General features: G+C 48.0%; 1 protein-coding gene across 1 annotated transcript in view; it reads right to left on the bottom strand.

The window, feature by feature from the left end:
- Positions 1–14,434: 14,434 nt before the first annotated feature.
- LOC8051851 (DNA-binding protein D-ETS-3) overlaps positions 14,435–25,759 on the bottom strand; it is a 149,450-nt gene continuing 138,125 nt past the window's right edge. The window contains exons 7-8 of the mRNA XM_042287106.1: positions 15,666–15,713; positions 14,435–14,964 (exon numbers count right to left, since the gene is read on the bottom strand). Coding sequence (XP_042143040.1) covers positions 14,435–14,964; positions 15,666–15,713 — 578 coding nt within the window. The remainder of the gene's footprint in view (positions 14,965–15,665; positions 15,714–25,759) is intronic.

The raw sequence follows: 25,759 nt of genomic DNA, 5'->3' as shown, positions 1-25,759 counted from the left end.
GCCTATGGTAAACTAAAGTTCCTTGGCCACGTCATGAGCAACGAAGGCGTTCGCCCTGACTCCAAGAAGACGCGCGCCGTAGCCGCATTTACACCGCTGTCTCACAACAAGGCCGTAAGAAGATTTATCGGACTTTGTGCCTGCTACAGGCGGTTTGTTCGATACTTCGTCAAGGTGCCCGCACCGCAGACGCACCTCACAAATGATGCCATAAAGTTTGAGTGGACAGAAGAATACCAGCGGTCATTCGATGATCTCAAACGCGAAGACTTCAGACGCCTCCTATTCTTGGACATTTCGACCAATTCGCTGAAGCAAAGATCTCACGGACACCAGCAACACTGGACGTTGCGCGGTACTGGTCCAAAGGGAGAAGGGCTCAAAGTGAGTAATCACCTACACAAGTCGGACGCTGTCTAATGCGGAGAGGAACTACTCAACGACTGAAAATGTGTGCCTTGTGTCGTCTGAGCAATAACAAAGTTCCACTCATTTGTATGGGAGTCCTTTGCGCGTGGTCACAGACCACCACTCGTTCTGCTGGCTCGCGATTTTGAAGAACCATTCCCGACGCTTCGTTTGGTGGAGTCTACGAGTGCAGGAGTTTGACATGACCATGGTGTACAAGTCCGGCCGGAAGCACAGTGAAGCCGATTGCCTGTCAAAGACCACAGTCGAGGCCGGTCTGGCCTGCGCCGCAGACGACGACGATGAGTGTTTCCTCGGCGTTCTGGATGTCAGCGACATGACAGGACTCCAACTAGACGACCATGAACTGCGAGCGCTCATCGATCACTTCGATAGACAAGAAAGTAGGGTTCCCCGTACTTTCTTACAAATACTGCCTACCTTCGCCATTCAACAAGTGTGCCGTACAAGGATAACTTCGGCGACCGCAACACAGTGTGGCTGTTGGTTACCCCTTCCAGCCTTCAAAAAGAAGTCTTCCAAGGATGCCATGATGATCCAGCGGCAGGGTACCTCGTGTAAAGCAAGACACTTGCCAGATTTTGTGAAGAATACTACTTTTCCAAACTTCCGAAAACCGTTCATCTCTACACGCGCTAGTGCCGCCAATGCCGAAGACGAAAAAAAACCACCCACGAGCCGTCAGGACTTTTTCAGCCGATTCCGCCTCCAACCTTTCCGCTTCAACCGATTGGAATGAACTTGCTTGGACCGTTCCCACAATCGACGCAAAGAAACCGGTGGATAATCGTCACTACAGATTATCTTACACGATACACCGAAACGAAATCCCTTCCAAACTGCGGTTGAAGTCGCCAGGTTTTTCATCGACTTCATCGTTCTTAGGCACGGCGCTCCCAAGGTTGTAATTAGAGATCGCGGGTCGTCGTTTATGGCGTAATTGACTCAAGAAATCCTTCGTCTCAGCCAGACCAGCCATCGCCGCACCACGGCGTACCACCCGCCGTAGACAAACGGGCTGACGGAGCGACTCAACAAGACCATCGCCGATATGATCTCCATGTAAATCGACGCACAAAACGTGGGACGAGGTGTTCACTACGTCACGTTTTCCTACAAAAAGGCGGTTCAAGAGACCACTGGTTACACCTTTCCAGCTGGCATATGATAGGAAGGTAACGACCATGCTCGACGCTGTGCTGCCCCACGAGTCAGTTGACGATGAGAGCGACGACGCCCAGGCGATTGCTCAAGGGGCCGAATGAGTCCGCCAGCTCGCCTGACTTCGGATTCAAGACCAGCAACGTGTCAACGCTGGACGCTACAACTTCGTCGTCGGAATGTTCACTTCCAGCCCGGAGACAGGGTGCGGGTGGACACCGATTCGTCGCCGCGGCCTCGCCGAGATAGAATGTTCCAGGCTGTCAGGGACGGCTCAAAAGAAGCCGCGCCGCGCCGTGGGGAGTCAGTCTCGCACTAGCGCTCGATCCTGATGTTTCTCCGACATCGACGGCTGCGACGCTAGTTCTAACTTTCTCTTTTATTTTGGGACGAGTTCGCCATATTAAACGATCAGTAATTTTTGTTATTTATTGTCTCCTCACCAGCCATTCGTGACAACATACAAACTGTACTGCTCATTGCAGGGCAAAAAAAAAAGTAGGTAGTGTCTTTTCTGTCGTCACTGTCAGCTTTAGAAGCGCTGGGTGTTGCTTACGATGGTCATGTTTCCTGTTTTGTGATTGGCTCTTCGGCGTTCTCCTGTACTAATGCTGCAACACAATTGGCTGCTGCGTAATAATAAGAAGCTCGGGACTCGCCCTGCTTGTTTTAAGCCCTGCTAGTGACACCAACTCAACTCACGGACGTCATATCACAGTGGTGGCGCTGCCGTCGGCGCATGCAGAGGTGCCTGAGGAGCGTTTCTGCGCACGCGTAGTGACCGGTGTGGGAAAACGCAGGCTTGTTTATAACCAGTGTGTTGGTGTATAGGGGACAATTTTCCCTAGCAATTCAGAAGAGACGAGGAGTACGCGTACATGGCTCCGATTGACGGTCAAAGTGCGCGTGCGCTCAGGCGCCCCTCGGCTTTGCCCGCGCACTGCCTGGGAAAGCACAAGCACAATCGTGCTCAATCGCAAACAAAATAGTCGCGCACCGAATCTGCTTAAAATGTGCGGTTATTCCTAAGCACGAGCTCTAAGGTTACAACCCGTCCAGGGAACCCCGAGCCCATTCTACTGGCTTCGGATTACTCCTCAAACAGAAGGAAAAGGGTGATATGGGCGCTTAACCCGGGTACGCGCCACACTTCTGGGTTTCACGTTTGACCCCTCGGCGTTAGATGCGCTTCGCGAACCCACAGTCGGCGGGGTTAGGGAACCGCCTCGAATCCATTAGCCGGAGGACCGCAGCGCTTCGGCCCGCTGACCCCCGCGGCCTCGGGTCAGCGGGGTCGAATCGTTCGCTTGAGGCGTCCGCGGGGAGCCGGGGATTAACCCCGCACCTGGGTCGGAATCAGTCCCTCGCTCAGCTGCCAGACGCCGCTGCATCGGGTCTCGGGCACTGGGCCCGGTTCGACGCGGTCGAAATCGCTCCTGCATCGGCGGCGCGGAACCCGGAGGGACGGCAAGAGGTTAAGTCTGTGGGTTTAGGTCGCGAGGGGAGCATGGGCGACGAGCGACGCCCCCCAGGGGGACAGTGAGGATTGATTGACGGAGGCGATGAGCGCTCTGCGGTTTGCTTCGCGTTGACGGAAGCCGGATGCGAGGGTGTTTTTGTTCGCATAATGTTTTGCTGCGGTTGTTCGTGGGCGATATGGTTAGCGTCAGTGGGATAGCCGATTTTGACCATCGCCCACTAGCGCTAATAAACGTTTTGTCTTGCAAAAAATTTTTTGTTTTCCGAATGCTTTTGTTTTGCCTTGGATGCAAGCTTTTATGACAGGCTAAAGGGGCCGTGCTACGATATTCGTTTGGAATGTTTTTCACTTTACACGAGCTTACTGTCACTAGTGGACCCAAGTATTGTCGCACGTAACGCCACTAACCAAGAAACTCCTTTATTTTTGTGTCATTTCAAAGACAAAAGCAGCGTGTTCTTTCAATCTCTCTTTCGCAAAACTTGACGTAGCGTGGGGTTCGAGTGTCCCCCAGTGACGGTAGTTGAATGCGGCTCATAAATTGGACCCAAGCATTGCATGAGCACTTGATTTGGGCTTGCGATAATCAATAGCTCGACAAGCATTCGGAGTGGCCCCTGTCCAATCGCTGTAATGACGACATTAGCCGAATTTTAACAATGTCTGGAACTCGGCGCGCGAGTAGTGCTTTGCTGACCCCAGCGCGTGGCTATGATCAACATTGGCGGCATATAATCAATTCCAGAGCACGTGGCCGCTTGTTCTGGTTGCGAGTTGAGTAGTGCTTTGCTACCACGGACAAGCTAAAACTGCCAGGTCACAACGTATTCACTGCTCTTGATTGGCTTAGCAAGCAAATGACAACACGCGCAAAGAAAGACGCCGACGCCGTGATGTTGCGTTTTTGTGGCCGTTTGATTGGTCCCATTAGCTCGTCGTTACAACTGCGCTGATAGTTAAAGAAAGCATAGACCATTACAATAATTGCCTTCTGTGCGACACCCTGTTTGGGTTGGGTTGGCGCACAAGAAAATCTAAAAGCCCTGTCAGATGGGCATGTTAAGTGCCTTCAAAACGAATGCCTTTAAAGAATCGGCAAATCAGCTCGCGATCTCCCGCAATCGGCGTGCGCTGGGTTGCCGTTCTTTCAAAGGAATAATGCGCCAGTGCTACTCTCTTTGTCTATTAAGCTGTGGGACGCATCCTGAGCACGCGCACTACATCCTTCCCCCGAAGACGCTGGGTGTGCGTCCACCAGTCCAGTGACTCAGTATTTTTCGCCCAGGCGCTGGAAATGTGTCTATGCCTTTTTTCGAAAAGCATCATAAGGAGGCGCTTTTGCATTTTACGTCCCCGCCAACTTCCGCCAGAATGGTGGTGCCTGGAGCGCCTCTCCACAGTGTGTTTAGCGTCCTATCCCGGCCATGCATTCCAAAGGGGTCCCAAAGTGGCAACAAATGACGTCACGGAAGCCGGAGTGTCCCGGTGTCGAATGTCGCGATCCTGGCGGTTGGTCGTAGAAATGTTGGCGAAGAGCACGGGCGAACGTGAGTGCCGATGTCGTCGCAGCGTCCCATCTTCTGGCTGCCCAAGATTCCGTGGACTGCCATAATGGAGAGCGTCCTGCAGCGGAACAGGCGTCTGCCACATGCACCACAGCTGCTGGGACGCCGCCAGGATCGCGACCGACGACAGCGTGACACCTCTTTGACGTCACGAGGTGGAAGTCGAGGTATTTTGGACGGGGTAACGACACCATTCGGGGACGTGTTCCAGGCACCACACTCAAATGAGGGGACAAGCAATCCCCACCATAATACCGCTGCTTGCAACGCTAATGAAATTTACCATAATGACTTCAACCCGAGACTGAGGCAAAATGAGTGGAAAAAATTGACAGTGAAGAAAACGAAACGAGGACAGACAACATACCACTGTCAAATGTTTTTTTTTCTCCTTCTGCAACAGTCTCGCTTTAATTAAAGTTACCATGTTAAACTTCATCCAGCTCGACTTCGCATTGACTGTATTTTCGTTGACGAAATATTTTATGACCAGTTCTCTAGGAGCGAAAAAAGCGCAGTTTTGAGCGATGGAGGCACTCTACCGAAAACTACGTCTAGGGCCGCGCATAAGCACGGGGAGAGAAGATCTCGCAACTTACGATGGTTCCCCCGTATGTGCTTTCTCCCGCTTTTTCATACACTGTATGCCTTTCGCATTTCCAGCCTTTTCCTCACTTTGCTTCTCGTTGTGTTATACACCGAAACCAGCAAAAAAAAAAAAAAAAAAATAGAAAGACAAAGGAACTGCTGGGCGGAGGGGCGGTGTTCGGCGTCGGTGACGGGATCGTGAGAGCCGCAAACATTTGCGCGGAGGTGTGGCGGACCGCTTTTCTCCGCCGCGCTGGCTCGCGCTTTGCTCGGGGTGGGTGGCCAGGCTCGCACTGCGCTTCATCCGGGCTCTCGGCCTTTGCTCTGTCTGCGCATGCGCGCGTGCCGCCGTCGCAGCTCGTGCGGGTGACGGCATTGCCTTGTTGACCCAGCGGATGAGGGCTGCGCGACGGATTAACGCGGCTTTAATTGCGCGGCCCATATGGCGGGCGCGTGCGCCAGCTCGCTCACCCGCGCTTCAAAAGGCGCGCGTCGCGAGCCGCTGCCAGCGTGCACATGCTTCGCGCAGGGAGCACATGCACACGCGCGTGAGATGGCATCGAACCTGTCGCGTTTCCTTCTTTTTTTTTATTATTATTTAGCGTCCCTCCTCCTACTCTGAGTTTGTGGGAAAGCCTGCGTTGTATTGGAGAACCGTGAAGGGGAAAGCGTTGTTTAACCGTAGCTTGTTTGAACAAGGGGGCTCGATGGAGGTGCCCTCTTTGCGTCCGTCTCCCCCTCTCTCTCCCCTTTCTGTATTCCCCTCGTTCTTCGAACTACTCGTTAGTACTATTCTTTTTTCTTTCATCGCCGACCGTTTACGAGGCCGCGTTTCGTCAAACACTACGTCAGAAGCATCGGGAGGCAGTGATTGGACCCCTAGTTTCGGAATTGTGAGTCAGCAAAAACAAGAGCATCTTTCTTTTCGAGTTTTGAATGGAAATGAAGAGTGGTGGGCGATGGTGGGGGGGGAAGGGGCGATTGAAAGAGCTGTGGTGGGCCTCGTAGGATTAATGCCGCACTACGCTGCACGTTAGGCGGGGAATGAACCGTTTTGTTAGTCCATACACCGGTGCGCGCTTTTAGCCGTCGTTGAGCCAACAGTGTGAACGGCGGTCGCTACAGCGTGTGGGAATCGCGTTGAATCCAAAGCGGGCCGGATCTGATATGGGCCTCCCGGGACGGGGGCGACGTGCAAGCGGTCGGGGTTAATCTCTCGTCTAGATGGTCTCGTACGAAGCTCGTGGCGGATCTATTCGCGGGTGGTTGCGAAATGTTATCCGGGATGTTCGACGGGGCGCCAGATAGCGTACCGTGGGGAGCGGTATCATTTCGTGCTGGCTCGTGTCCTCACGGTTAGGGTGATCAGTGCCGGCCTTTGCGATCAATTGTGCTTGTCCGCAGGGTTGCGTTAACTGCTGTACGCGGTAGTCAAGACGCATCTTTTTTTTTGGTTGGAAGGCTGATGTTTACGCGAGAGAACAAATAGTTTTATATGGCATTCAACGAATACAATCAACAAACACTCGTAGCAAAAAAGAAAGAAGAAAAAGGTTAGAACGCAGGCGAGCTAGCGAAAGTTTGACACATTGAGCCAGAGACTCAAGATGTTAGACTTGAAACATGCTAAACGTGTTGCCATTGCTGTACACCATTCACCCTTAACCTGCGTCTAGAAGCTCCGACTTCAGCGCTAGCTCGCTGGCTTCCGCGGTGCTTTGGTTGCGCGTGCCTGCGCGTTCGCATTTGTGTTAGCAAGGGCAGAAAGCTCGCGCTGAAGGCGGAGCTTCTACTCCCAGCCTAAGGGTGAACGGAGTATAATGGCTTCATTAGTGGGCGACCATAACCTGGGCTGGCTTGCTAGAAACAGCGTCGCAGCTGAAACTGGGTTAAAGAAAGCACTGCCAAAGCCAGCGCACGCGCTGAGTGAGACTCAAACCGCGTGTCAAGACACTCGTGCTCCACAGCTTTTGCCCAGCGATTTCTTTCACCCAATCTCAGCTGAGACGCTGTTCTAGCAAGCCGCTTCTGGTGTCTGCGAGAAAAGAACGCGCTTAATCTCATGTCAATCTCGGGTTAAGAACGTTCTTAGGGAACACTTCTAGCTAGGGATCACGATGTGCCGGACTCCAAAACTTTCCTCAAACCTAAGTTTATACTCTTTTTGTTTTGACCAGTTCACATTGTTCCCAACTCAAGTCACGTTTTCACGTCACATGGAGCCATTGACATTGTATTTTCATTGTATAAGAGCTTTTAAAACGACTTCCGCTCGGAAAACATATATAAAACGTTACGCCTATTTTTTTTTTATTCTACTAGATTGGTTAATATAGTTCTTGTTTCTAGGGGTGTTTAATCGTACAGAGGTCACACACCAGATTTCAGTCAAATGTTCACGAACAGAACGTAAGGGTGCAAGTGAGCTGGTGTGTATCAAACATTTTTGTGGAACACGCGAGATTGCGGTATTGACAGACGTTCTCCTTCCCTTCCTTGTCGTCGTCTGTCAATACCTCAGTCTCGGGTTTCTCACTAAAATGTTCACATTCAGACTGGTTAAATTCCAATTAGTGCTTCCTTTGCTTTGGTTCCCACTGCCACTAACAGAAAAAAACAACAACAACAACAACAACAACATATTTTTGCAATTATTTAGTCATCGACAGAGACCACGCAGCTACATTTGCTGAGCTGCACTGGGTATATTTTTCTTAGACATGGTGTAGTAAAAGAACGCACAAAAGATACTTTTGTACTCTGCCAGGTATAAAAGATAGTTCTCCCAGTGCAATTCATCGTCCGTTTCAGACGTCCTCCAGCCAGCATCCTGCTCCATGTCCTAACCAAAGCAGTCGCGCCTTTGCTTTTTTGTGGGTAGTATAAAGTGGAATCGTATACCGGCCTACTTAGCGTTGGTGGGAATGACGATTTTTTTTTCCTTATTCCCTCGAGGCTTTGGTGTATCGGAAGGCCAGGCACGCCCATTCTTAAACCTCGGCCCCCGGTTCTGGAGAATTAGGTCCGGTAGGGAGGTGTAACGCGTTATCCCCCACGCTTGATCTCTGATCCCTAATCCCTAAAACGCGCGCCGGGATGAAGAGGGATTACGATATATCCCATACGCATTGAGCTCCCTTTTCTATCAATGTTTCTTACGTAGCCTCGAGCTTCTAGGGCGTCCATTTTGTTTGTCCCTGACAGCTTGGGATTTTTTTATTTAGACAATTTTCTAGTTGCCATTTCGGTTCTGGATAAAGATATTAGAAGCTCGTAGGCATTTTTTTTTAAGTCTATTATGTTGGTTCGTGGTCGGATTAGAACTAGCGTGAAAGGGAATTATTTCGGGTGCGGGAGATTATTCGGTGCGACGGCACAAAGAGATACTTGGTCGTTATTATTCCGTGATTTTATAAACCACCCGAGAACTTGAGTCATTGTTTTTCTTTATGGCGTTCGCTCTGCTATGGTTGATGCGTTGTGTGCTATGCATTTCAAGTTAGTCTTCATTTGAGTTTTTTTTTTGTGTGTGTGTGCTTCACTTGAGGTGTCTTTTAAGCAAGACTTTTTATTATTTCAAACCTCAATTTTGTAAACAAGTTAAGTTTTGGAAACAATATGGCCACGTTTCACATGAATTATCGCTCGTAGAGCGGAAAGTTTCGAAAAGATTATATAAGATGATTATTGGGTATATTTCTTCATACATTAGTTTCCTTTTACTAAAAAACAAAACAAAAAAAAAACACGCACTCCTGATATTTATTTTTAATTTGTTTATAGAACTCAATAAACGTTCATCATACGACACAGCGTCTTAGACACGAAGCCTGACCGAACGATAGTCAGATAATAGACAAAATTTTGACTCCATGGTTTTATCGATCAGCTTTGTGACCTCATGTAACATTAGCGGTTTCTTCGGTCTATGGTGCAAGCCCCTAACGTTATGTGACGCACGTTAGGGTTCGCCCGACATATAGAGTTGCGAAATATTCATAACCTGTGAGTGTACATTTATTTTCTACAGAGTTCTATTCTAATTAGCATTTTTTTTTATTCTTAACTATTCTAGCAAATGTCTCTGCAGAACAACATATTTTATGTAGCGTACACTTGAGGACGATATAAAAAGCACAGGCAAGTACGTGACTTAGAATTGCCTGGGTCCCTAACCTGGACATTTGGCGTAAAGTCAGTGAGAAATCTTGGGGTTATTGACCTGCGAAAGGTCAAATAAGGCGCCGGCCAATCATGGCCAACGGATTTCTCGCCGACGTTTTCGCCGTGTCCAGCTTAGGGCCCCTAGTGTGCCACGCTCTAAAAAACTTCAGTGCGTGTGCTTTCCCGCACAACAGTCGAAGAGCCAATCACCGCAACTTACGGAGGCAGCCTGTATGGTCTTGCATATGCGTTTCCGCAAAAATTCACTCCCCACGAAACATGTTGAGAAAACTTGAAGGTGAATGAGTGTTTTTTTTTCTTCTTCTGTACATCTTGATATAGTTAACAGCAAAAAGAAAAACAAAAAAAGAAATACAGAAATTTCTTTTTTGGCAAGGGTTAGACTTTCCATGACCGAAGGTAAACGAACATGAAAACATTTAATTCTCACACTCACCGTAATTTTGGCGGTTTCATTTTGACGAATGATCGTCCGAACTGACCTTTTCGAACGCCGTGGACGTGATCGACCACATGGCTTCCCTTCGCTCGCTAGTTCGTGTGTACGATTTGTGAAACAAAAGTACGTTGCTGCCGAGACTGACTGAAGTATGAACAAAACTATATTCACCTTTCTTATTACAAGTGTTTGTCCGAACAGGGAATCAGAAACCGCCGATGCTGTAATGTGGGGAGAGTTTGATAAAAGCGTGTCCGAACTCATATGTATTCGACCTTGCAGCTTTCCGTCGGCGGAAGTGGCACGACAAGGGTCTTCATCACGGACACAAACAGCCACACTCACGACGCGGATGAAACGTGGCGCCCTACATCGGGCCCTCGACGTTCACCGTCACGTCCGACGTTCATTGCGTGATCGATGACGTTCCACGTCGTCTCTCGCTCGGATGATTCGTTCCGGCAGGGTGACTCTCTAGAGGCGCAATCCCGATCCCCTCGTCGGGGAGAGGAGTGAGTCCGTGTCCGCCATATTGGATTCCCCGTCCCGCACCCTGCACACGCGCACACACGCACACACACGCGCACTACGGCCGCCGACGTGTTTGTTAGCGTATGCGATTACGTCGCGGATGCCGCGTGACGCAATAAATCAAAGATGGCTGCGATGCGATAGAGATCGCCACCGTTGCTGTTGGGAGACGGCGTGCAGTCTGGAGCGAGAAGGGACTTCCCCTTTCTCTGTCGGCTCCGTCCTCCACCCCCGATGGAAGGGAGGGGAGGAGGGCGAAGTAAATAGGGCGAAGATGTCTTTGTGTCGGGGGTTGGGTTGCCAGCCCTGCTTGTTAACTTCCCGCTGCATTTAGCGTACCCGTTTGAGGAATCCTCATCTGTCCCGTCCCCGTCCCTTCTCTGTTATCCCCGTTGCCAGTTAGATTTTTGTCTTTCCCTATTAATTTTGTGCGTGTGTTCACGTTTATATGCACGCAATCACTAGCCCAGTGTTTCACCCGATTCTCTTGGATCTTACAAAAGCTAGGGGCAGTAACCTGTGTCAGCTGGAATGAAACACACAAAAACATGACAAATAATTCACAAACCATTCGTCCTTTAGGAAACTGGTCGGTTTCTTTATTGTGACACAAAATAAGTTAACAAAACAACACCGTTATCCGCAGAATATGATACAAGAACTATATTACACACGTCTTCAATTTATTTACGCACATTTGTGTTTGTATGTGTGTATGTGTGTATGGTTGTGTGCTTTAATATAATATATATTTAAATTAGATTTCCTTGTCGTTTTATCGTCCATTGCGACATGTACACAGTTGTTCGCTTCTCCGTTCATTTTACTTTGCGTGTATCATTTGTTGGTTGAGATGCGCATTATCTCAAGAACGTCACTGGAACACTTTCACACCCAACCTAAGACTAGATATAAAATGAAAACGAAAAAATGTAATTTTTAAGTTGCGACTAAAGCAACCGCAACCATTTGCAGTTGAGCAATGACTAGACGCAGTTGAAAATACAAATGCTCGTGTTTGACACTGCTAAAAGATGGTTCAAGTTAAAAAAAAAAAACACAAGGTTAAGCATGCTTATGCACATGGTTTGGGAAAATATATGCGCGTAAAAGGTGCTTCTGAACCAATTCGACAGACAATCAAACTTTTACACACAAAATAAAAATAAATGAAGAAAGTAACATCTCAAATTCTTTTTTTTTCTTTCCTTCCGTTGCCTCCCACTGCCGCAAGCGGTAAAATGTACGAGCACTCCCAAAAAGCGAGTGCTCGTACAGTTTTACCGTCATTTCAGAGTGGCACCATTCGGCTCTGTCGGTGAAAACAACCCCGTGTTTTTCGTTTGTATAGATCCCATCGAGACGCGCAAACACAAACAGCTTTGTAGACAATCGGACACTGAACCACTAGACAGCTCTCGAACAATCAGTTTGGGACCAGTTCGCTTTGATCGACATCGTTCGAAGAGAACAAACACCACAGACGCCGTGCACGCTCACTCGACGTCGCGGCGTAATATTAACAACCCTTGGATCAGTGGCGCTTTGAAATTCCCCTATGTACAAGACTCGTGCAGTGGCAGGGTACGTTATCGGGCATCACTACTGGGCCCTCCGAAATTACTCGAAACACGCAGGAACACCGAGGGCAGGTGGTGCCTTTTGAGAGACGTGTCGACTGGCACACGAAGAGCCGACCGGCATCCATGTGCCGTTACAGTTCTTGTCGATGTCGCATTGATCACAGCACAACAAGAGTCCACAGTCGGAGGTTTTCGTCCGATGACACACCGAGGCTGGTTGTGGCACCTATAAACTGCTTCGCGTTCTTCCTTTTCTCCCGACTCCCCGCCCGAGATTCGACGATCGGGAAGAGGCTCTTTTGACCACCTGGCGAGGCTTCGTATAAGAAATCGGCCTCCAAATAAAAATGCGCCGGAAATGGATGAAACGGGAATAATCGGACGATCGTAATACCAGACTCGAAAATTGGCTCTTCGGCACATTACGACAAAAAAAAAAGAAAAAAGAAAGGTCGGGCGAACATGAGCCAATGCATGAATTCGCAATCTGAGACAAAGATGCAGCACCCGATGTGCGCAAAAGATGTGTTCGCCGCTCATAAAACAAACGAACATAGCGCGCTGTCGGTTGTGCTTAAAGAAATACGTGTCCGCTTCGTGTTGATACCGGGGTTAGCCTTCGACGTCGCAAGGCGTCCCTTTCCCCGACATCTGTAAACCTCGTCAGAACGCGCATTGTGTACGCTCCCTACCTAATCGTTCGGCGCATTCCCAGGGGAAGCGCGTTTAAGGATCCGGTCCTTTCTTTCTAGGGGCGTTTGGAAGCGGTGCTGGCGTCCCCCGGGCCACCGTCGTCGCAGGACGACGCCATAGCACGACAAGAACGTTACCTCAAGCACTAGGGTTACCCGGTGTTCCTCTCCGTGCGACCGCCGGGACGACGGTGACCTTTCTCGGGGACGACCTCGCGAGCCGAGGATCCTGACTGGCACGACTCTTTAGTTCTACCGGGAAGGGCACCTCCGGAAACGCCTTGTCTTTGGCGAGAGCGTCGACAGCTGTCCACGTACCGCCATCTCCATCCTGGGACTCCGACGGGCGGTCGCCCTTAAGTCAAACCGATAGGCTGACTCCTCCTTTGAGATGGCTTTCGTCAGTGTTTTTTGACCAGAGTGCTTCGCAGATGAGAGAAATTTTGGAGGATTCACATAGCCTGTGAAATTAATTCCCAAATATTTTGAAAAGTTAAACGACGCAGTTAACATTTCGCACCTTTTTTGTTTATTTATTTAATTTGGACCATTCGTATTGCACGACGTTAACGCAGTCGTGTTCTAGTAATGTGAAAACGGTTGTCGCACGTCGCAGGGGTACCGCTGGTTGTTGACTAATATACAAATCACTATTACGCTGAGATACTTAGGGCTTCGTTATATTTTTTTGTTTGTTTATGATTGGGGTAACTTCTGACGGTGCGGAAGAATTTGAAGTCGCTCTCGCGCCAGACAAAACAGGAGCCCGTGGGGGGGATTCTGCAGCGTCGAACTCGTGGATGGACGCTGTTCTTGGTTTGCCCGGTCGTTGTCAATACTGCGGGAACGCCGGCTGCAGGTTCTCAAAGAGATACGCAAGCCTGCCTGACGGGCGGGGACGCCTTTGGCGGGGACGCTTTTACGGAGGTAAACCTGACCCATGTCGCTCGTGAACTGTAAGCTGCTTTAATATTATCACTCGGTTTCTATTGTTTTTTTAAATCTCTTGTGGTTTTCGTTCAGACATTTATTGTAACTTTGCTTTTTTGTTTTTGGTTTACAGACCTCGAACTAAATTGTTGTTAATTTATTGCGCTAATTTTGTTCTGCTCGCATTTTTTTTTACTGTCATTTCTATGTACTTTAAGGAGACTTTGACGTCTAGAAACGCGGGGGCAAGTGTTTGAAAGACAACAACGGGATAAACTGTGTTTCCTCTTAGTCCAGAGAGAAATAATGTCTTTGGCCACTTCGCGGTCGCGCAGAGCGCCGCAAACGGACGGTTTCTAATGCGATCAAATCGCAGCGCCTCGCGCCCCGCAAAACGGGTATGGCGCCCGCAGGTTCGAAACGACAGTCTCCGATAGGTCAAACCGCTAACCCTGTCACCGGAACTCCTGAAACACAAAGTGCATATCCGTCGCGCGGGGTGCAAGCTTCGCAACAATCCATCTATAACCGGCACCGAAGGGAGGTTCACGTCCGGAGTGAACGCCGAGTTCAAACCTCCCGTCTTCTCGAGGGACGTCGGCTGCCCCGTTTCGTGTACCTCGTGACTAGAACAAGCGTCCCCGCCGTCGCCGCGTGCAGGCCTCCCGTGTTGTGCGTCTTTCCATAGATTCCCGTAGAATTCTATAGAAAAATAAAGAGCGCGCCGCGCGGCGGCATCTGCGGAGCGCTCGGCCGAGCGCCGTAACGGCGCGTGAGTCCGACGCGCGTGAGCGCCGGCGTCGAGGCCGGCGCGCGGGGCTCGCCTCCCCTCCGAGGGTCTACCTCGGGAGTCACGCGTAGTGCGGGTACGAGCCGATGTGTCCCGGGTGGGGCATGGAGTGGTGCGACGAAGCGTACAGGTTGTTGGGAGACGTCCAGTACGGACTCGGCGACGGGAACAGCGATCCCGTCGTGGAGGGGAAGTTGAGCTTGGGGCTGGTGTGGTAGCCGAACAAGTCGCTCGCCGACGACTGGTGGTGGTGGTACTTGTAGGCGGCCGGGTCGGCGGCCGCGGCCGCGGCGGCGGCGGCCGACGGCGGCTGCGTGGCCTGCGCCAGGCCCTGGAAGTCGAAGCGGTACGCGTACCGTTTGCCGTGCACCTTGGTCATGATGTTCTTGTCGTAGTAGTATCGGAGCGCCCTGCTAAGCTTGTCGTAGTTCATGTTGGGCTTGCTCTTGCGCTCGCCCCAGCGACGCGCCACCTCGTCCGGGTCGGTGAGCTTGAACTCGCCGTTGGTGCCTTCCCAGGTGATGCAGCTGGCGTTACTGCTGTCCGAAAGCAGCTCGAGGAGGAACTGCCACAGCTGGATCTGGCCGCTGCCTGCACCACGCCGCCGCCGAGAAAACAAGTGTCATACCCTTGAACTCCGGTAGCTTACTTAGCCTCTAACCTGCATACGTTAGTTGTTGGTCTTTGCAAATGGATTTTCAAGAGCCGTGTCATAATGTGCGTCAAGAATTTTGCCTGCCAACATAGAACTTTACACGCGCACTTGCTCTCACACACAAATAACCAGAATCGAGAGTATTCTGGTGCAGGCAAGATCATGGGAAATAACCAATGGCGCCTTTATTTCTGGTAGGGGCGGTGAGGCACGCAGATATGAGGGGTTTCATACTTCTTCGCTCTTTCTGTTGCATCGATTTCAACGTAATTCCAGGAAGCTCTGTATAATTTATAAAATGAGATCTCTTACGGTAGAAATAAAATACAATGTTTGAAAGGTACACCCGCCGGCAATATGAAGGTGCACACGTTACCTGGTTTCTTGCTTGTTTTACGGCTCCCTAAAGCTATATTAACTCTCAACATCTCAAATGGTACGTGGCCAAGGGTCTAAACTTTGCGTTCTAGCCCTCTTCTGGAACAGGGCTTGTTCCAAAACTTGCAGGAGCGTCAAAAACAAGAAGAGGGCTGTTCACCTTTATATTGCTCACGGGTGTACCATTTGGTTCAATAAACTGCATGCTTTCATTGCATTTTGCAATCAAAGACTGGAAGTTAGCGATGCGTGAACTCACCTGAACTGGCCAAGCGGCTACTCGTTGGTCCAAACACCTGGTAGGGGTCTGTAAAAGAACGGGAACTTATCAGTGCTATCAAGAAGGAGGCGGCAACATATGAAGAACTGCAAACAAACTTTGCCCAAATGATACTTCACAGCAATGCTATACCTTGTCTCATCCTACGATGGACTAAAGGCCAAAGCCACGGGCCGCCAGGTCCAATCCCGTTCCACGCTATACTATGACACGCTTAGGGGTGGACGAATAGTGCTCGAATCCAAAAGCGCCGCATCATTTCTATAGCTTCGACCCTGCAAAGAGACTATATGTCGTGGCTTTCTTTGCAATGTAAAATTGTTCAGTCACTTAGGGCTCTTCAATTCGAACCACTGTCCACCTGTTCCCTCATCAGTTATCCGAGACACGGTGCTTCGAAGCGAAGACGAGACGTGATTCGAAGCGAAATATCGCACAACTTCTAAGTGGCTCGTGATTGGATCTGGCGGTCCGTAGCTTTTGCCTTTAGTCCATCGTAAGGTGAGACGAAGAATACCCGAGTCTTTGATGACATGGCCTGCAGTCGGAAGCCTGCTACATTCTTGATATTGAACCTTTAGTTTATAGGCAAAGCTGCCGGGCAACTGTAAAGTTTCCTCGCGTCTTTCTTTTTTTTACTACAATTAAAAAGTACAATTAAAAAGTCCCAACGCTACGAGCCGTTGGGACCAATCAAACCACGTCAAATGCGCAACGTCATGTTTATGTACGTGTTCTATAATCGATAAACCAATCCTCTGCAAGGAAGGCCCATTGACCTGCGATTTTAGTATCTCTGTTTGTGGCCTTAATGTGTTTGTGCCTCAGACGTGCAATAAAACGAAATATAGTTCGATCTGAAAGGCTAAAAATCAGTTGCGTAGGCAGGGGGTTGGTTTGAAGGGGTCAACCCCATCTCTGCCCCTCCTCTTCCCCCCCCCCCCCTTTTTCCAGAGAAATTATAACTTTTTTATTTTTTTTTTAGTAAAGGAAGATAAATATTGAACGTCGGCCAAATCGTTCCAGCCAACCGGCGGGTTGTGGGCGGCCGTGTCCGTAACCGTGAATTACACAGTACATCCAATACTACACGCTTAAATGAGACCCCCCCCCCCCCCCTCCGATCATAGAAATCCCCCCCCCCCCTTCCCCCCCCCCGAAAATATTTCCTGCTGTGTAGTAGCAAACGCGGCACGCTCTCCGAGAGGCCTTCGTAGAGGATGCCGCTGTGTGGCGCTGGTGCAGTCTCCCCCAGATACAGTGTGTACTGCTTGTGGAGAGGAGGACGAGACGGCTGAGCACTTGATACTCTACTGTAAAGGGCTTCACCCTATGCCTACCGAAGACAACATAGATTTAATAAAGTCATTGGGTTTTAGAGACAGCGAAGGAAGAGTGGATTTCAAGTCACTAGATATTACCAAGCAAAGATTAGGTGAATGGTGGCGGAAATCGAGAGAAAGCTAGGTATTTTCTTATTAACTGATGGCAAGGGGACTTTATAGCCTCACTTTCTTTGCAGTGCGGAGTGAATATAGTCTTCACATTTAAATATTCTAAGCTTAAATGGTAAAGCAAAATGGCTAGGTGGCGTAAGCTATCGCCCGATCCAATGGGCTCAGCCGGATTCATCCATTCATCCAGCAGTAGCGCTAGCAAGATCGGGCGTCGGCTACTTGCTCTTGGTTCTATCACGTGATGTTTTTATGACAGTACACTATTTGATCATAATCTGCATTCGTCAGACTGAACGAAATAGCGTTTCAGATGCTTAGAAGGCGTCATGCGGTGGCAATGTGTTTCTTGGTGTTCAACGCGACAAAAGTGGCAAGCTTGAAACACTACATGGCTATGCCGCTACAACAAAAATAAACTACACATAGGCGAATGCTCGGTCAGCTCAGTCTACACCCGAATGTAGCTCTGGTGGTTCGGATCAGAGGCCAACTTACAGAACTGAGCGTGATATGAGTTGTGAGCAATGTCCGGAAAGTTTAGATTAAAAAAAAAAAATTATCCAGTTCTAATAGCAGAGGCTATTCACGTCCGTGCATTCGCACGCTCTGTTGACTGCATCCCTCTTCTGACTTTACATTCCGACATAAATTGAGGGTTCGGTGATGGGAAGTTAATTATTCAGGAGAAAAAAAACACGGCTGCATTTCTCTTCAGTTTACTTCTGCCCGATAAATAAAAACTACTGAACCACATATACAATTTTAGTGTTATGTCCTTTACTGGCGGACATGTGGACTGGCTTGCAAGCTGGAGACGGAAATTCAAGCTATGCCTGGTTTTCTTAGCTGCTAACTTTTTATATATGCTGAAGTTGTTCAACGCTCATGTTCTTAAATTCTTGGTATTCTACTGATATGTAGTCGTAACTCCCCATGAAAATACTTCCTTCCTTGCTTTGCCGCAGCGCAAAAAAAGCAAACAAACAAAAAAAAAGAAGGAATTTTTGTACATGCTTTGACATAATTGTACCTTGACAGGATGGAGAATAAAAAGCAAGATGATTTAATTCATAATTTTAATTATGATATAATTCGTATCGATTTCGCTATAATGATTTAAATCGTATCGGTTTGACTATTATAATTTAAATCCCAAAGATTCGACTCTAACGAAGAAAATAAAATAATTTTACTCTAAAATAATACTGAAAATATTTTCTATTTACAGTTTATTAGTGTTTGCCTCCCATGGGCATTTATTTTGTATTTTAGGCAAATGATTTTCAATCAGTAGGAATTTATATCAGACAGCCATAAAACAAAACACATCTAGTGATAAAAAGTCACTTGAAACTTCTAGCTTAAGTGATTTAAATCATGAAAGCTAGATTTATATCAAATAATTTTGGTTTAAACCAAACAAATTTGATTTTTTTAATAGTAATTCTTTATTTTTTTTTACCCTGACTACAAATAACAGTTATTTAAACTTGGAAATTAATCTAGCTAAGAACACGATCAAAAAAATGAGGGGCAAAAGTTTTGGCAGTTTAACTTTCCAACGTCCCAAGAAAATGGGTAAATTCTACATGAAGATGATATTGGGCTAAGAAGCTATGCCACGCATGCACCATACAAAAATAGCTTGTAAACATATACATTAAGAGCTGCACCCGACCTTATGCGTCCAAAAACGGAGGCAAATGAGAAAAACATTATGTCAGGCAAACACAATAATGATACACAAAAATAAAATAAAACAAAGAAGATCAAGTGGAAGCATTTAGGGAAATAATACAATTAGTTACACATGACAGAATGGCATGGCACAATTACAAAAGTATAAATTGCTGAAAGTACTGAAACTACTGAAGTAATGTAGTATATTTTTCCGATGACAAAACTGGGACTGAGCTTCAGGTATTTTGCCGCGTCAGGCTTTTGTACTCCGGCGCGATTGAACGACTTAACGAAGAAATGCAGCCTTGTGTAACCTAAAATACCATCACTTCAGCACTTGGTGCTTTTTAGTGGTCAGTACATATCCCATATTTTGGACAAGCGGCGTTCGCCAAAAGCACCCGATGGCTGCTAACGCGAGAAGAAGGAACCGATGCAGCCGTTTTCTCCTCCAGTTGTCGACCGCAGCGCCACATGCGGCCGTCTGCTTTTTTCGGCACAGCTGCTCCCATTGGTGCTGGCATTGCTTTTGCCACTACTCCCCCTTCTAAAGAATTGTACCACTGCTGAACATGACCTTTCATGCTTTTACTGATTCAGCTTCTATTTATTTTTATTCGCACATGAGCATGGTATTTTATTGCGCTTGATGTTAAACGCGGGAGAGGGTTGGTTTGAAGCACGGTGTAAGATACTCATAAATGTGGGCACCGCGCGCGTCGAAGCTTCCTGATAAAATCCTCTCCTCGCCTAGGTTGCAAGCGGTGCCACCAGATGGCCCCTCGATATGCGGCTAATTAAACTTAAATGGCTAGGTGGCGTAAGCTACCGCCCGATCCAAAGGGCTCAGCCGTATTCATCCATCCATCCAATTAGGGTGCCTCGATGCTAGCGCCACTTCTAGGGTGGAGACACCCATTGACCCCTTTACTTGGGTCGATCTGACGCGGCAAAGCCACATCGGGTTCTATTTCCTTGAAATCTGTGGATGTAATTCGTGCGCGGAAAAGTTGTGTTTTTAGAGTAATTTGAACTACATTGACTCAAGACAGCAACGACAATAGCAGCTGAAAGTTTGACACAATATGGCGGCTGTCCTCACCCTGAACGCGGCGCTGGTATGTAGGCACTACGGCTAATGGTAGCCTGTCGCAGGCCCGGTTTCCCATGCTTCTTTATGGGAGACACAATCGTCTGTGAACTCGTATTTTGGGTGTGCCGCGTCATGTAGAACTTGGAACTTGCGCTACCTGTATTGCTTAAACACTGCTTCGTCGTTGATGACCCAGTGCCGTGCCTCAACGGTGAAAGAACCAATTTATGAACGCGTTGAAGCGGAGAAAATTTTGGTGCTGTGTTCAATCCAGCGTGCGTCGAGGCCAGGGGTGGTCGAGGCCAGAGCAGACGCGCCGAGCGGAATGCGCACGCGCAGGGGTGCCATGCTAGCGATACACTTCTTTTGCTTGTTTTTGTTTGTTTCGTTTTTTCTCATTCGTGCCGTCTGGAAGGCCAAAACACTGTCATCTGAGGCTACTCTGGCGGGCGCCAATAGTACCTTGTCTGGTCTATCGCGTCGCAGCGTTCGCCGTGCTGTGTGTCCTCATCAATATGGCCCGACCGAATGTTCGACTGCAAGATTAATCGGTTAGGTTCGTGGTTCGAGTTCCAACTTCATCGGTAGTCTGCCTCCCCGCGCTGCTGTCCATCATGCGTCATCCGACACCACTGCGGCTTGGTGGCGAATTCTCGAGGAAGGTGATGTGCATCGATTCGGTCCAGCGGGGCTACGAGCGGACAGTTGCAATCAGCGCGGGTGAGCTCGCTAGTCGAGTGTTAGCAGAAAACTTGAGGCAAGGGCGGTTAGCCGCGGAAGAGGAAGGCGTTCTGCCCACTGCTGGGCGACGGGAGGCTGACACCCCGAGAAGTTCTCGGCTAAAAGGATGCGCAAATAGAAGGACGGGACCAAGAAGAGGAAAGAGCGGCTGTTCTTGCTCTGTCCGGCGAGGCCGCCGGCTCGCTGCAAAACCGGAAGCGGAAATGATCACGGTGCTTCTCGAGGCCAAGGGGGGGATCTTCCGCCGTCGTCCCCTCGCTTTTTTTTTTCTTTGCACCGTTTTTGCTCCCTTCCTCACTTCGTTTTTTTTTTTTTTCTCTTTTCGCATTGCACTTTGGTTTTATTATCATTAGACATAGACGTCATTGAGTAGTTAGGATATTTATGAAGGGTACATATAGATTGTGCGTCGTTACAGCTTGGATAAGAAAAAAAAAAGTTAGGTAGGGCGTGAACGAAATTCGTGGAGTCTAAGAACGTTTTTGACGAGAACGCAAACACTGACTTTAGTTGCTGTCGAACTGTGCACAGCCAAGCCGTGCGTACGGCGTTAGCAAATATGACTTGGCATGAATGGTAACTGATATCATTTGGTCCGCGAGGTGGAGACCAGATCTTACGATTTATTCGGGATACATTTAAAACTAAAAATAGCAAAAAAAAAAAAAAAATCACCCCAAACTTTTTTTTATTAACTTTTTTTTTTGTACGCTGAAGTTTTGAGGAACTCAGTTTTTTAGGATGAGGCGGACCGAAGAAACTTGCGTGAGTGAAGATAAACAAATAGGATCAATCTATTTCCCTGCAGCACGTGAAGCTCTGAAATCAAAATAAAGACAAAATGTGATATAAAAAAAGAAGTTTGCCTACTACAAATAACGCATAATCCTCCAGGTAAAAAAAAAAAAAAGAAAAAAGCACCGCGAAGAGCATGCAACTATCGAGATTGGATCTTTAGGTCGTGTTCAGCTGCTTTCTCGATTTGCTCCACGAAACCCGTTGCGTCCATTCGTTTTTTTTTTTTTTCATCTTCAGGATTAAGCAGACGGGAACGTAGCATATCGCTGAATTCTCTCGAGCATGAACATCGCTGTCGAAAAGGATTTTCGAAATTCGGATCCCAAGAGATCTCTCCATCTCAACATCTACATTTCGCGGTACGTCTGTTTGTCGTATTTCTTGTCTTTCAAAAGTTGGGCAAAGGTTTATACTTCTTTCGCAAAAAAAAAAAAAAAAAAAAAAAAACTATAATACCAGTAAAAAAAATGTTACGCTCAGAAATATTTATTGTAGGAAAGTTAGTTCAGACAGCGAGATTTTCCTTTTGAGGACTCGGACCCCGATTTTGTTCGCATTCTAAACGACTTTCCGTGTAAGACTGCCGCTCGACGCTACACATTGTTAGTTTTTTTTTTCTTTTTCGGGGTACATCTCGTTTTGTATGCGTAATACTTGCGCGCGGTAAGAGTAGAAAAAAAAAAAAGAATATGGGGAAAGAGTAGCGAGGGTGAAAGATCGGACAGCCCGAGCGTTTGAAACGGCTCTGGTAGGAAAAGTCACGAACCTCGTATCCATATTTCGATTTGTTTTCTTCTTCTTCTTTGTACGACCTCGCTTCGCTGTCGAATGCAGTTGATAGTGGGACGACGGATCAGAAACTCATAATGCGACTGTCGTGTTGGATAGAACCGGGGAGCAAAAAACCAGGACGAACTTCCCACGACTGCGCAAAGCGGGAACGCTCGCGTTCGACGCAAAAGAAATCGAATGACGAACGGCTTTTGACCTCTCGAGCAATATTCAATTCCGACTATTATTATTTGTTCATCCGCTTGCCATCGCTTTTTTTTTTTGCAGCTTGCGTTATGAGTTTTTTAAAATATGAATTGCTTGTGTTTAGGCGCGCTCGTGTTTGTTATGTCTCAGGCCGTACACATTTGTGGGTCAGTAAGCAACTTTGTTCCGTGTAATTGATTGTGTGCGCGTGCATGCGTGCATGCATCTTTGTGATCCCTAGTTTTCTGCGCGTCCGCGCGGTTTCGCGCGTTCGCGAGTGTAAGCGCTCGCGCGTGAACGCGTCTATATGAGTGTTTCTATTGATTTTCGTTTTATTGAGTTGTGTTAACATGATTATGATACTACTGCCCAATGCTCAATATGTCACATCGTGAACGTGGTATGAGCCGCATATATCGAATCGCAATTTAAGACAAGCCGCTGAGCATCACACAAAGAACAAAATCCATAGTAAAAAAAGTAGAACAGAAAAAAATAACTGATTTAATTTATTATACGTTAAAAGTGCCTTCGGCGACAGTACCGTAAATATAAAATAATAAATTGAAAACAAAAATTAATAACAATTTGCTGCACACAATGTCGGCGTTGTGAAGCCGCCACCGTGAAAATTAATGAGGCCCTAAAGCCACCTCCGCACCCATAGACTGTCGCATAAACAAAAGCAAAAACGCACTAACTACACCAAAATAGGCGGGGACCAAAACGTGGTCAACCACGTTGACCGTTCGGGTCAGGTGTGCGGAAGGCACTGAAATGTCGAGATCGCTGTATATCACGTCACGATATCTTCCTCCTCTGTGTGCTCCAGGAAGGAGAGGATTCAGTGCTAGTTAAAAACTGCATTAATGACTACTTGGTGCATCAATAAAAAAGGAAAAAAAAATAGAGGCCAAATAAAGACGAGTGAAGTATTTTTTTTTTCTTTTAGATACAGAACCATTGAGTTTCACTTTAAAGGGGCCGTGTAACAATATTCGCTTGGAATGTTTTTCACTTTACACGAGTTTACTGGTACAATTAAAACCCAAGTATACAGGTTTCCAAGACCAGTCTCAAGGCGCCGCCATTTTTCTCATTGGGGTGCGCTTGGGCGCGGCCATAATCCGATTACAACGCCTTAGCAAGGCTTCGTAATCGCATTATGACGCGCCCAAGCGCACACCAACTGAGCAAGGTGGCGGCACCCTGAAGTCGGGGACTTGCAAACGTGTATACTCGCACACAACGCCATCGACGAAGAAACCTCTTTGTTGCGGAGAAATTTGAAGGATAAAAGCGAGCGTTTGCTTTCAATCTCTTCTTCGCAAAAGTTGATGACGTAGCGTGGGAGTCGCAGTATTCCCTAGTGAAGGTATTTGAATGCGGCTCATAGATTGGACCCGAGCATTGCGTGAGCACTCGATTTGGGCTCGCATAAATAAATAGCTCTACGAGTATTCGGGTAGTGCCCCGTGTCCAATCACTGCAACGACGGCAATAGCCGAGCCATAACAATGTCTGGAACTCAGCGCGTGTCCAGTGCTTTGCCAACCCCAGCGCGTGGCTATGATCAATATTGGGGGCATGTAATCGGCTCCAGATCACGTGGCCGCTTGTTCTGGCTGCGAGTTGAGGCGATGAACGCTGTTCGTAATTCTTTAATTTATTTTTTGACTTCTATTGCGTGTGGTGAAAAAGGAACGCGTGTTTCATAGGTCATTAACGTCATGGATTCGTTTTAAGCGTTATTTGCGCAAAATTCAAAATTGTTGCATCGCCATGCATGGCTATATGGAGGTTTCGTTAATCATTTTTAACCTTACGCTATAATATTCGCAACAGAGACGGCATTAGTGCGCATGCGCGCCGCTAGCCTTGTCTGCAGAGATTCAGACCTCGTAGCGGGTTGTGGGCAGCGTTGCGGGACGGGGAAAATGATCTACGAAGACTCAGACATCAGCTGGAAACGCAGGGCCATAGTGCCCCTGTAAAGCGTGCACCACCACACATAAAGGGTCGATGCGGTAAAACTAACCGCACAAAGCACCCTAGAGGTTTAGATGGTTGAAGTGCGCTCAGTTGCGTGTCTTTTTAAAGATTCGAATTGCCTTTAGCAATCAGGGACAGGTATATAGCGCGATGTATATAAGCTCTATTTATATACCAGAAGTTGAGGGCCTAGCGCAATTTAGCTGAGTTGCTTGCGAGGTATCGAGAGGGTGCGGATATCCCGAAGGAAAGTGAGGAAAACATAAACGGATGCATATATATTTTAGGAGATTACTACGTTAACCGACTGATAAAAACCTGCGTTGTTTTCTGGGCTAAAATTTACAGTTGAAGAGACTTCACTTGTGGAGAGAATAAAATCTCTTCGCAATTACGCTGAATTTGGTTTCTCCTCGTGATTACCCGCGTTCACAGAAGAAGCAGAGCCGTTTCATGACATTCACGACGCTAATAAAGTTTTGTTATCTTACCAATGGAAGTTACGGCAAAATTTCAACATGCTTGAACGGTCCTCAATTCGAAGGAAGCAGTGACGCAACATGGCGTGATCCTGAGGCGCTAGTCATCTTGAACCCTAATGTGGCAGTAGCGTTCTTATCAGTGAACAGTCACCAAAGTGTGAAATAAAACTACATACTCGAATAAAGATTTCAGAGGGACGAAAGTGAGTGGGAACAAAAATTAAAAAAAAAGGCGGCTGCGTTGGACGGGAGCGTTATCCACAGGAGAAAGGAGCGCGGCTAAGCAGCGCTTCCCTTAAAAAACAACAGCGCCAATATGTCCGCTATAGACGCGTCTAAAGAAACCGGAGGAACGCCGGTAACGCCAACAAAGAGCGCTGCAACTTGAAGCGCTCTCGCGACTGCTCCTCCGGAAGTTAAATAGAGGGCGCCCGCTTCGCAGCGAGCGAGGCTGGCAGCACGGGCCGCTGCGCCAGCGTTGCTCGCCTCGAAATTGACCAATCACGCTCGATATTGGCGGTCCCGACGGAGACGAGGCTGCAGCCCTGCTCCGGCGACGCGCTCGCAAGGGGGAGTGGAATGCGCCGGGATAAGGCACGAGAGAAAGTGCGAGAAGAAGTCTGCTTGCACAGTGGGGAAAGCCGCCGCACAGCGCCAGCCCGAGCCGAGGCCCCAAACGAACGCACGGCTGCAGTTGGCGACACTTTTGAAAGTGCGCGTCGGTCTGCTAGCGTGCAAAGAAGAGGGAGTGCGAGTTTGATGTGGCCGGAGGGGAGGAGAGAACTGATTACAAGTGGAACTTTTTTTAGTGTTTTTTATTTTTCTAGAGGCATAGCACCCTCCCCATTTTTC

The sequence above is a fragment of the Ixodes scapularis genome, unplaced genomic scaffold (assembly GCF_016920785.2).
Source record: "Ixodes scapularis isolate PalLabHiFi unplaced genomic scaffold, ASM1692078v2 PGA_scaffold9__187_contigs__length_104089568, whole genome shotgun sequence".
Classification (NCBI taxonomy): Eukaryota; Metazoa; Arthropoda; class Arachnida; order Ixodida; family Ixodidae; genus Ixodes; species Ixodes scapularis.
Note: the sequence above shows the minus strand (reverse complement) of the source record. Positions and strands in the feature narration are given on the sequence as shown.